Source organism: Oryctolagus cuniculus, chromosome 1 (assembly GCF_051225735.1).
Source record: "Oryctolagus cuniculus isolate XC-2025 breed Fujian yellow rabbit chromosome 1, ASM5122573v1, whole genome shotgun sequence".
NCBI lineage: Eukaryota > Metazoa > Chordata > Mammalia > Lagomorpha > Leporidae > Oryctolagus > Oryctolagus cuniculus.
In genome coordinates this window covers 237,214,512-237,226,956 of record NC_142867.1, presented here as the reverse complement: position 1 = coordinate 237,226,956, position 12,445 = coordinate 237,214,512, and the positions used below count along the sequence as shown (strand labels likewise).

The 12,445-nt window shown below is 67.4% G+C and overlaps 1 protein-coding gene across 3 annotated transcripts in view; it reads right to left on the bottom strand.

Moving 5' to 3' along the window:
* The window catches only part of CAMSAP1 (calmodulin regulated spectrin associated protein 1), a 56,241-nt gene extending 44,923 nt beyond the window's left edge, over nucleotides 1–11,318 (bottom strand). For 2 of the 3 annotated variants that reach the window (XM_070059223.2, XM_070059218.2), the window contains exon 1: nucleotides 10,873–11,303. In XM_070059223.2, coding sequence (XP_069915324.2) covers nucleotides 10,873–11,026 — 154 coding nt within the window. In that variant the 5' untranslated portion in view covers nucleotides 11,027–11,303. Of the gene's footprint in view, nucleotides 1–10,872 lie in introns of all 3 variants that reach the window. The other variant, XM_070059231.2, reaches the window with a different exon arrangement.
* Nucleotides 11,319–12,445: the final 1,127 nt, after the last annotated feature.

Genomic DNA, 12,445 nt, shown 5'->3' with positions numbered 1-12,445 from the left:
ACTGGAGAGGAGGGCGGGGTCTGGGCCAGGACTATCAGCCAAGCACCACCCAAGGGAAGGGGCCCAGCCTGCTGCTTCCCCACCCCCCAGTCCAGCAACACAACCAGGCCTGGCAGGCTCTTCCGGAATGCTCTCTTCCCAACCCAAAGCTCCACGCAGCTGGAGGGCACCAGCAAGGGAACCCGGCCATGAACCCTCAGGAGCCTGGGAGCCCGCCTCCACCGGAGGGCACAGAGGCTCTGTCTGCCTCCGAGGGCCACCAGCAGAGGTGGCGAGATCGAGGCCCTGAGCGTGAGACGCCACTGGAGCCACAGCCAGAGAGAGCGGCCGAGGCCCGAGTGTGGGACCTCCACACCGCGACCACCTGCCCAAACTGCAGCCAAACTTCTCATTCTCCTTATTTATTAGAGAGGTAAAGCGAGACAGGCAGACAGACAGGGCTCCCATCAGCTAACTCAGCCCACAGATACCCACCGCAGCCAGGGCTACGCCAGGCCAGAGCTAGGAGCCAGGAGCTCCACGCCAGTCTCCCGCGCAGGTGGCAGGAGACAGCCCGAGCCTTCAGGCCGCCTGGCAGGTGCCCACGCCCACACCAGAGCGCCTGCGTCCGACTCCTGGGCCGACTCCTGGGCCGGGCTCCCGACTCCAGCCCTGGGAGGCGCAGCGAGGGAGGCCCAGCTGAGTCCCGAGCTCAGCTCCAGGCTGCCAGGCCCCGGGTTTCTGTGGCGGGAACCAGCAGGGCGGAGGGATCGGCCTCTCCCTGCCTCTCCCTGCCGTGGGCCGCAGAGCGGGGGAGGGGGCCAGGCTCCACGCCACACCTGGGAAGGCACGGAGAAACCCGCAAGAGCGGGGCGCTCGCAACGGCAAGCATCGGCACGGAGCAGCCTCGAGTCCCGACCGTGGGCGCAGCGAAGGCAGAGCCCACACACCAGAGACGCTGACCAAGCCAGAGACGGACAAGCCCACCAGTAAGCAGGACCGACACTGTGACCCAGACACGGACAGAGCCCCGGCCACGGCGTCCACAAGGACGCAACAACAGGACCCGACAGACAGGCACACACACTCCCCACCCAGACGCGGGATCCGACTGACACGCACGCCCCACTCAGACGCAGGATCCGACGACACGCACACCCCACTCAGACACGGGATCTGACACGCACACCCCACTCAGACGCGGGATCCGACTGACACGCACACCCCACTCAGACGCGGGATCCAACTGACACGCACTCCACTCAGACGCAGGATCCGACTGACACGCACACCCCACTCAGACGCGGGATCCGACTGACACGCACTCCCCACTCAGACGCAGGATCTGACTGACACGCACACCCCACTCAGACGCGGGATCCGACTGACACGCACTCCCCAGACGCGGGATCCGACTGACACGCACACCCCACTCAGACGCGGGATCCGACTGACACGCACTCCCCACTCAGACGCAGGATCTGACTGACACGCACACCCCACTCAGACGCAGGATCTGGCTGACACGCACACCCCACTCAGACGCGGGATCTGACACGCACACCCCACTCAGACGCAGGATCCGACTGACATGCACTCCCCACTCAGACGCAGGATCTGACTGACACGCACACCCCACTCAGACGTGGGATCCGACTGACACGCACTCCACTCAGACGCGGGATCTGACAGGCACACGCACTCCCCACTCAGATGCAGGATCCGACTGACACGCACTCCCCACTCAGATGCAGGATCTGACACGCACACCCCACTCAGACGCGGGATCTGACTGACACGCACACCCCACTCAGACGTAAGATCCGACTGACACACACACCCCACTCAGACGCGGGATCCGGATCTGACAGGCACACGCACTCCCCACTCAGACGCGGGATCTGACACACACACCCCACTCAGACGCGGGATCTGACACACACACCCCACTCAGACGCGGGATCCGACTGACACGCATTCCCCACTCAGACGCGGGATCTGACTGACACGCACTCCCCACTCAGACGCGGGATCTGACACGCATTCCCCACTCAGAAGCGGGATCCAACTGACACAAACACTACAATCAATAGCAAAACATGCAGTGTTATCAAATGCCTAAGGAATATTCGCGAAAATAGACCACGTCCTAGACTGTAAAACAAATTTTAGCAGGCATAAAAGAACAGAAACCAAATAGTGCTCTCTCCCCACAGAGCAGCGTGGGCCGCGTGAAGCCCACAACGCCACCGGTTCAGCCAGGACAGCCACGGACGGGACCCAGCACGCAGTGACCCACAGCAGGCCGACCCCGGCGCTGATAACCACGCAGGGCCCACGGCGGGTGCTATAAATACCCAAACGGCCCTTGGCAGCAACGTGTTCCCACCCCTGCAAAGAAACCAACTAGAAATAATAGCAACGAGCCAAATCAGGAAAACCTCCACAAACACGCAGAAACTGTCCTACCAAGCAAGGCCCGAGCGCCATGTTTGAATACCGCGTCCCCTCAGAATTCCCCGCCAGAACCTGAGCCCCGTGGCGGTGTCGGGAGACAGGGCCTCTGCGATGTGACCGGGTCACAAGAGCTCTGCCCACGTGACCGGGCGGACGCCCTCCTCCTGAGAAGCCTGCGGGCCAGGCCTGCCCCTCCGCCCACGGGGACACCGTGAGGCAGCATCCAGGAGGACAGCCCCGTGCCAGACCCCAAGCTGCAGGTGACGTGGGTGCTCCGGCCCCAGAGCCGCGAGCAGCCCTTCCGTCACGCAGCAGGGACCCTGTCTCGGGCTGCTGCTGTGGCGCAGCCAACACCAGCATCCGACGGGGGCGCCGGCTCAAGTCCCGGCCATCCCACTTCCCATCCAGCCCCTGCTCATGCGCCTGGGAGAGCAGCAGAGGACGGCCCAGGTGCCGGGAACCCTGCACCAACAGGGAAGACCGGGGAAGCTCCTGGCTTCAGCCTGGCCCGGCCCCCGCCACTGTGGCCATTCCAGGAGGGAGCCAGCAGGTGGAAGATCGATCCGCGCTCTCTCTCTCTTCTCTCTGTTTCTCTGCCTCTCCCTCTCTCCCTGTAACTCTGCCTTTCAAATAAATAAAGTCTTAAAAAAAAAAGAAAGAAAAAGAATTTACCCCATAAGCCACCCTGTTATAGCAGCACACACAGGGGAAAAAAGCAGGCCAAAGGGGAGGAGAAAAAGAATTAAAAAAAAAAACAACACAGGGAACTCAATGAAAATGGAATGACAACACATCAGGCCAGTGCGGCACAGAGAGCTGAGCTGCAGCCTGCAATCCCGTATCGGAGCGCTGGTTCGAGTCCCGGCTGCTCTGCCTCCAATCCAGCTCTGCTGTGGCCTGGGAAAGCAGCAGCACATGGCCCACTGGGCCCCCGCACCCGTGCAGGAGACCAGACGGGGCTCCTGGCTCCTGGTCAGCCTGGCCCAGCCCCAGGGGCTGCAGCCACCTGGAGAGTGAACCAGTGATGGAGGGGCTCTCTCTCCCTTCAACTCCGCCTTTCAAATAAATAAGCAAATCTTTTTTAAAAAAATACAACATATCAGGCCCGGCGCTGTGGCTCACTTGGCTACTCCTCCACCTGCCGCGCCGGCATCCCATATGGGCGCCAGGTTCTAGTCCCGGTTGCCCCTCTTCCAGGCCAGCTCTCTGCAGTGGCCAGGGAGTGCAGTGGAGGATGGCCCAGGTGCTTGGGCCCTGCACCCCATGGGAGACCAGGAGAAGCACCTGGCTCCTGCCATCGGATCAGCGTGGTGCACCGGCCGCGGCGGCCATTGGAGGGTGAACCAACGGCAAAGGAAGACCTTTCTCTCTGTCTCTCTCTCACTGTCCACTCTGCCTGTCAAAAAATATATATACATACAACAGATCGACACACGCTAAAGCCGCGCTGAGTGGGAAATCCGCAGCACTAAACGCGTCCATCAGAAAGAGGAGGGAGCTCCTCGCTCAGGGAACCAGAAAAACCGCAGCAACAGAAAAACCCAGGCGAGCCGAGGCAGCGAGGAGCGGAGAGCGAGTGAAAGAGTTACAGTGTATCTTGGTGTAAAAAAAAGTTTGAGATTCACGCAGTTTTTCACAATACACGCCTTTCATGACTTCTTTCTTCTTGTGTGTGTTTGTTTGTTTGTATCTCCCACCTACAGACTCACTCCCCAAAGGCACACACGGCTGAACAGCAGCAAGGCAAAGCCAGAGCCCAGAACGCCATCTGGGTCTCCCTGACGGGTGGCAGGGGCGCGCCGAACCAGGCATCACCCGCCGCCTCCCGGGAGCTGGAGCTGGAAGCAGGGCCGGACTCAGGGGTGCAGGCGGCCAGGGCCCTCGGGCCGCGAGCTTTCCTTGTTTACGTGAGATTGACTTATTCATGTGAAAGGCAGAACTTAGAGACAGAGACCTTCCACGCACTGGCTCACTTCCCAAACGGCCCAGCAGCCACAGCCGGGCCGACTGAAGCCGGGCGCCTCCTCCCGGTCTCTCGGGCAGGTGCAGGGCCCAGCCCGGGGCCGTCCTCCACCGCTTCCCGAGGCATCAGCAGGGAGCCGGCTCTGAAGTGGAGCAGCCGGGACTCGAATAGGTGCCCACTAGGGGGCCGGGGCCGCAGGTGCTGGCTTTACCGCTGTGCCACAACAGCCCGGCCTTCTGAAAGACCCCTCAGGACTTCAAACCTTTTTACACCAAAATAAGCTTATTTTAGCTGCACCTCCCGTGAGCTTTTCCAGTTCCCTCGCAGGAAGTCAACACTTGGCTGTGCGGCTCAGCGTTCCACCGGGAGCCGCCCCGGGGAACTGGGCGGGGCACCCACACCCCTCAGTGCTGTCTCCTTAACTGCAGGTTAACATGCAATTCTCAGAACAAAATATTTAGATCTTAAAACTAGCCAAAAAAAAAAAAAAAAAAAAAACTAGCCAAAGATCTTGAAGCTCCTTTTGGAAGAGACCTAGCCACTAAGTCTATAAAGAACGCCCGCTGGGACTGGCGCTGGGTTAAAGCCGCCACCTGCAGTGCCAGCGTCCCACATGGGCGGCAGTTCAAGTCCCGGCTGCTCCACTTCCGATCCAGCTCCCTGCTGTGGCCTGGGAAAGCAGTAGAAGATGCCCACGTGGGAGACCCAGAAGAAGCTCCTGGCTCCTGGTTCAGTCTGGTCCAGTCCTGGCCATTGCAGCCATCTGGGGAGTGAGCCAGAGGATGGAAGACCTCCGTCTCTCTTCTCCTCTCTCTGTATCTGTGCCTTTCAAATAAACAAAATGATTAAAAAAATATTCTGCACTCAATCAGGGTATGATTTTACAGCCCGCGAGAGCACGCACAGGGGCCACAGGCAAGGTCTCCACGTCACACACGGGGCTGTGTCGGCGCTGGGGCCTGCAGCCAGCTCCCCACGGGAACCGCTCCATGCAGGCAGCCTTCCCAGAGGCCCCCACTTCACACCCCACAGGAGGCACTGACCATGGCCCCCGAGCAGAGGCTGGCCTGCAAACCCAGATCTGAGACGCGTCACCCCCAGGACACACGGAGAAAGACCCCAACTGGCATCAGCCATTCAGGGCACTCCAGATCGAGCCCTCCCGACCGTGTCACGGCTCAGCGAGTTGAGCCGTCACGCGCCCGCCCACATCCCATATGGCCGCCAGCGCAACTTCTGATCCAGCTCCCTGCTGATGGGCCTGGGGAGCAGCGGAAGGCGGCCCAAACCGGCCAGGCTCTTGGAACTTCCGCCCTCGACAACGTCATCAGCCCCTGAATGTCCCACCTGCCCTTGGCCTCCACCCACGCCAACCTTCCCAGAACACCCTCAGCACCCCACCTACTTAAAGTCTTCCAGACACACAGCTCCACCGTCCGAGAAATCCCCACCAGCCTGAAGAGCTAACAGCCCGGCCCAGACTCTTCCCCGGTAATCTCCTACTATTTCAGGCCACAAAGCCTCTGCCCCAACAAGCTAATCCACTCAGCACCCCGCCCCCGCTGAGGGAGGCCGCCCCCTCGCCTCCGCACGCGACCACCACCTCTGGAGCACCGGGCGCTCTGGGCAGCACTGTGGTGACGTCACCGTCACCCTCGAACTTGGACCATCTCCTGTCCGTAGTGTGCAGCAGCAGCTAAGCAAGGAAGGAGACCACATCATAAAATTCTCCCTTGCATGTCCTACAGCGCAAAGACCGGCACACAGAGGGGCCAGAGTATCCCGGGTTGGATGAAGGCAACACCGGCTCCACCCTGGCCACCCAGAGCAGATGAACACTGAAGAGGGGCCGGCGCCGGGCGCTCGGGTTAAAGCTGGTTCTAGACCCGGCAGCTCCACTTCCCATCCAGCTCTGCTACGGCCCGGGAGGGCAGTGGAGGACGGCCCAGGTCCTTGGGCCCTGCCCCCGCGTGGGAGACCAGGAAGAAGCTCCTGGCTCCTGGCTTTGCATCAGCCCAGCTCTGGCCGTTGCGGCCAATTGAGGAGTGACCTGGCAGATGGAAGACCTCTCTCCCTGTCTCTCTCTCTCCCTCCCTCTCCCTCTCCCCTCTCTGTGTAACTCTCTCAAATAAATAAATAAATCTTTAAAAAACAATAAAAAGTGTTCCGGGGCCGCGCCGTGGTGTAACAGCGCAAGCCTCCATCTGTGACGCAAGCATCCCGCACGGCCCAGTTCCAGCCCCGGCTGCTCTCCCCCACCCAGCTCCCTGCGAACGCACTGGGGAAGCAGCAGACGCCCAAGTCCTGAAGCCCCGCACCCACGTGGGAGACCGGGACGGAGCTCCTGGCTCCCGGCTTGGCCTGGCTCAGCCCCGGCTGTCGCAGCCATTTAGGGAGTGAACCAGTGGAGGATCTCTCCCCCTTTCTGCCTTGCAACCCTGCCTTTCAAATAAATAAGTCTGAAATAAATAAGTCTAAAAACAAACAGAAACTCTGAAAAGAAATAACGCGTCCCAGCCACTTTTCCCAGTTGGCACGTATCTGGGCACCATGCACTGGGCACCGGGCACCAGCCCAGGCCTCAGCGTGGTGCCCACACGACGGACAGCAAAGGCCCTGCTGCCCAGACCACCGGGGGCCCCAGAGTGTCCGGCGGGGCTCAGCGACCTGCGGAAGTGCTCTGGAGCCCCCGCCAAACACCAAGTCTGAGCCCAGCCCGAGAGGAACCCATTCCAAGCTACCATCTAGACTCAGACACCGACCACCTGAACAAGTCAGCCGCCCACTAAAATCCCTGGCGACGCGGAGGCTCGGCCCCTGTGCTCCCAGGGAGGCCGGCAGCAACAGGCGGCGGCGCCAGTTCTGGAGCTGGCACGGGGCCCCGAGCACAGAGCGCATCTGACCAAATGTCACCACGACCAAACGTGGCGCCCCCAACGCGCCATGAAGGGCTCCCTCCTGCGGGTCACAGCCAATGGGTCTCACTGCCCACGCGGCGTCCGTGCAGCGAGCCTGCACGGGGACCCGCCCGGCCGCAGGGCCCCCACAGCCCCCCTGCAGCCTGCTTTCCCACTCGGTGTTTAAGTCACTCCGGCGAGGGAACGCGGGGACAGGCAGGGGCCCGGCAACCCAGCGCGGCCAGCGACGGCGGGCAGGCCCGGCTGGCCGTGGCCTCACTCCAGCCCAGGGCGCTGCGGTAAGGTGAGAAGGCTGAACCGCGGCCAGCGGCTCCAGGGCAGCAGGACAACGGCGCCCAGACACAGCAGCACCCGGCAAGCGGCGGAGTTGACGCCGTCCTGGACAGAACGCGCAAGCCAGCACCCCGCGCTCCCAAGCCCCTGGGCGCACGGCAAAGCCGGCGCAGCCCGGTGAGGAGGTGCGCCTGCAGGGCCCCTGGCGGCCACAACCCTGCAGCCAGACGCTGGAGCGGATGATTTTCAAATAAGTTATTCCCAAAAAATAAATAAAACAGGAGCTCCCAACAGGGAGGGGGAGGGGACCTAAAAATACACGCGCAGGCGGCCCAGAGAGACCAATAAAACCGCAGCTCTTTCCACACGGCCTGTGCCACGGCCCGGCTGGCGAGCGCGGCCAGAGCCTGCCCTGCCGACACGGCCGCAGCCCTGGGGACGCTGCGGAGGCCACGCCAACAGGAGGCACCTGCAGCCCCCACCCCGGCGCGGCCCGCAGCCCAGCCCACAGCGGTCACTGGTGAGACGGCTCAGCCACTGGCACCGCCACAGCCCCCACACGGCTGCCGCCAGGCGTCCAGGCCGAAAGACCCGCGACCAACGGGCTGGACACGGCTGCCGCGCCGTGGGGGGCACCCAGCAGACTGAGAACGCGGGTCTCCGGGGGGCCGCCGCCGGCACCCCCTCGCCCAACAGTGACACGCAGCCATCAGCAGAGCCGAGACTTTCTGACCCCCGAACTGGAGCCTCCCAAATGTGTAAACTCGGAAGTCCTGAACGCAGGGCGGCGCTGTGCACGGTGGACGGAGCCCCTGCCTGCAGCGCCGGCAGCCCACACGGGCGCCAGTGCAAGTCCCGGCTGCTGCACTTCCCATCCAGCTCTCGTCTGTGGCCTGGGAGGGCAGTGGAGGCGGCTCCACGTGCTGGGCCCTGCACCCGCGTTGGGGGTCCGGAGGAAGCTCCTGGCTCCTGGTCGGCGCAGCTCCGGCCGTTGCAGCCATTTTGGGAGTGAACCAGCGGGTGGAGGACCTCGCTCTCTCTCCCCCCCTCTGTAATTCTGACTGGCAAATAAATAAATCCTTAAAAAAACTCAATTTAAAAAAATCGACAGCTGCTCCCTGCTGACACAGGCGCCCGGCGGCGGAAGCCTGGACGGCAGCTCCGAGGCCGCGGGGCTCCTGCTCCGCTTCCGCGCCGAGTGCCCGCGGGGAGCCGTCGGTGCCCAGCTCGGTGCCTGCAGTCACGTGTCAAAGACCAGGGCGGTCCAGGACAGGAACCTCCGGGGGACGCGAATCCCGCACCGAACCTCACGGCCGAATGCAACAAACAGAAACCCAAACAGCGGGAGCCTCCGCCCGCCCCCCACGTGAACCCTGAACACCCGCAGGGAGCCGCCTGGAGGTGCCCGTGTGCCAGGGTCCAGGCGGCAGCGGGAAGCCAGGGGACCCGGGGAGCCCAAAGCAGGGCTCAGAGGGCAGAGCCCCCACCCACCCCAGGGACCCAGGGGGAACCAGCAGCCCCGGGGCCGCGTCCAAGCCAGATGTCGGCGGTCACTGCCGGCCCGTCCCCCTGCACGGAGCACACACGCGCCCCGCGGTCCCGCGATCCCAGGACACGCGCGCGCCGAGCAGGTCCAGCCACACCAGGCCGGCACCCACGCTGTGGACTGGCCCCGTCCAGGAGGCCACACCAGGCCGGCACCCACGCTGTGGACTGGCCCCGTCCAGGAGGCCACACCAGGCCGGCACCCACGCTGTGGACTGGCCCCGTCCAGGAGGCCACACCAGGCCGGCACCCACGCTGTGGACTGGCCCCGTCCAGGAGGCCCAAACCCGGGGTAGGCAGTGCACGCTGGGTCCCCCAGGTCGCGGTCCCGCCCAGCCCCGCTCGGCGCCACGGACGCCTCACCCCCCCCACGAGCTGTCAGACCAGCGAGGCACCGCGCGGCCCAGGGCTGCCAGGCCCCCCCGCCCCGTGCTCCCGCCCGTCAAGGGGCAGCCCGCGGCCTCCGCCACCAGGAGCGGCTCCCTGACCGCACCAGGGCAACCGCGGCACAAAGGCCGGCCCTGCCCGGACCCGCCCCCCGCCCAGCTCGTCCTGCATCAGCCGCCCCAACTCCCCCTCCCCCTCCTGCTGCTCCCCCGCCCACAGCCGGGGCCACCCAGCACAGCCCCCCCCCACAGCTGGAGCCACCCAGCACAGCCCCCCCCCACAGCCGGGGCCACCCAGCACAGCACCCCACACACAGCCGGGGCCACCAGCAGACCCCCCCCCACAGCCGGGGCCACCCAGCACAGCCCCCCCCACAGCCGGGGCCACCCAGCACAGCCCCCCCCAGTCCAGGGCCACCCAACACAGCCCCCCCCTCACAGCCAGGGCCACCCAGCACAGCCCCCCCCAGTCCAGGGCCACCCAGCACAGCACCCAAGACGTACAGCACAGCCCCCAGCCCCCGGACCCCACAGCGCCCAGGCCGACGTCTTCGGCCGCACAGCCCCCGACCACATTAGGGGGCCACCCAGCACAGCCCCGGGACGTACAGCACAGCCCCAGCCCCCGGCCCACTGTGCTCCGCCCCCAGCCCCGGCGCGCTGTCCTCGGCCCCCAGCCCCCGGCCCGCTGTCCCCCGGCCCGCTGTCCTCGGCCCGCTGTCCTCGGCCCCCAGCCCCCGGCCCCCAGCCCCCGGCCCCCAGCCCCCGGCCCGCTGTCCCCCGGCCCCCAGCCCCCGGCCCGCTGTCCTCGGCCCCCAGCCCCCGGCCCGCTGTCCCCCGGCCCCCAGCCCCCGGCCCGCTGTCCCCCGGCCCCCAGCCCCCGGCCCGCTGTCCCCCGGCCCCCAGCCCCCGGCGCGCTGTCCTCGGCCCCCAGCCCCCGGCCCCCAGCCCCCGGCCCGCTGTCCTCGGCCCCCAGCCCCCGGCCCCCAGCCCCCGGCCCGCTGTCCCCGGCCCCCAGCCCCCGGCCCGCTGTCCCCGGCCCCCAGCCCCCGGCCCCCAGCCCCCGGCCCGCTGTCCTCGGCCCCCAGCCCCCGGCCCGCTGTCCCCCGGCCCCCAGCCCCCGGCCCCCAGCCCCCGGCGCGCTGTCCTCGGCCCCCAGCCCCCGGCCCCCAGCCCCCGGCCCGCTGTCCCCCGGCCCCCAGCCCCCGGCCCGCTGTCCTCGGCCCCCAGCCCCCGGCCCGCTGTCCCCGGCCCCCAGCCCCCGGCCCGCTGTCCCCGGCCCCCGGCCCCCGGCCCGCTGTCCCCGGCCCCCAGCCCCCGGCCGTGTCCTCCGCCCGCCGCCCCGGCCCACCTAGGCCGTACGCCTTGGCGCAGATCCACTGCAGGTTGGCGGCGATCTTGGCCCGCGCCGAGTCGTAGCGGTCCAGCGGCACGAGGTCGGCGGCGTCCGGCGGGGCCTCCATCCTCCTCCAGCCCTCGGCGGGGCGGCCGCAGGCGTCCACCATCCGCACACAAAGGCCAGCGCCGGCCCGGCCCGGCCGCAACAAAGGCGCCGCCGCCCGCAGCGGGCCCGACGGGCCCGAGCCGCGCCGCCCCGCAGCCGGCCGGCCCGGACGCTGCCCTCACAGCCGTGGCCGCCGCGGCCGCGGGCGCTGCATGCCGCGGGCGCCGAGCAGGCGAGGGGCGCCGAGCGCGGCCGGCGAGGTGGCGGCGGGAGGGCGCGGGCCGGGGGCGGGCGCGGGCCGGGGGCGGCGGCGGCGCGTGCGCGGCCCCGAGGAGGCGGCGGCTGAGGCGGCGACCAACCGGCGGGAGCGCGCGCTCCGCCGGGGACCCGCGCAGGCGTAGTGCGGCTCCGCCCCGGCCCCGCCCCCTTTCCGCAGGCGCCGTGGGCACGTCCGCCCCGCCCCTCCCCGCAGGCGCAGTGGGTGCCGCCCGCCCCTTCCGCGGCGCAAGGCCCGCCCCGGCCCCGCCCCTTCCGCAGACGCTCGCGCGCCGGCCCCGCCCCCACCGCGGCGCGAGGCCCGCCCCGGCCCCGCCCCTTCCGCAGACGCTCGCGCGCCGGCCCCGCCCCCTCCGCCGGCGCCGGGACGGACCGGCTCCGGGGGCAGCGCCGCAGGCACGGCCGCGGCCTGCTGGCGGGGTCGTCTCCCTCCCAGGCCGCCGTGCCAGCCGGGGGCGCTCGAGCCGGGACCCCGACGGCCCCAGGGCCCCCTCAGCGGCTCCCGGAGCGGGGGTGGCGCGGCCCCGCGTCCGCCAGGTCCGCGCCTCGTGGCCGCGCGGGGCTGGGGCAGGCGGCGCCGGGCACCGTGAGGTCGCCTCCGGGGTGGGAGCGGAGCGGAGACCCCGAGTCCGGGGCCCGGGGCGAGGACCCAGCGGGGGGCGGCCGCTGGCACCTCGCTGGACCTGCGTGGTCAGTACCGCCCTGCTCCCAGCCCGCCGTGGCCAGGGCCTGGTTTTGGTAGAAGCAGCCCCGAAGCCCCGGGCCGGCTTTTGGGGGCAGGGTTTTTTTCTGTGACTTGACTTCCACGCGAGGCCAGGAGCCCCCGTGGGCGGCGGGTCGGGGTTGGGAGCGGAGTCCCAGGCTCTGTGAGTCGGGGTGCGGGTGTCCCCGTGCGCCCGGCTCTCCCTCCAGGGGCGGAGCTGTGACCAGGGGCAGGCGGGGAGCCGGGTGGACAGTGTGACAGAGGGGCGCTGGCCCCGTGTCCTCGGGCAGGGGCCTGCTGGGGAGACCCCTCACCTACACACGCGCGCCGCCGCCCTGGGTGCAGAGTGGCCTGGGGGTGGGGGCTCGGCTCGGTCCACTCCCCGACGCCCCGGTCAGAGAGGGGCCCTCAGGCAGGCCCCTGCCCACCTCGTCCCAAAGGTGGACCCGAAGGTGTGTGTCCCCTGAGGATGGGGCAGTCACTGGGGACCGGGGAGCGCTT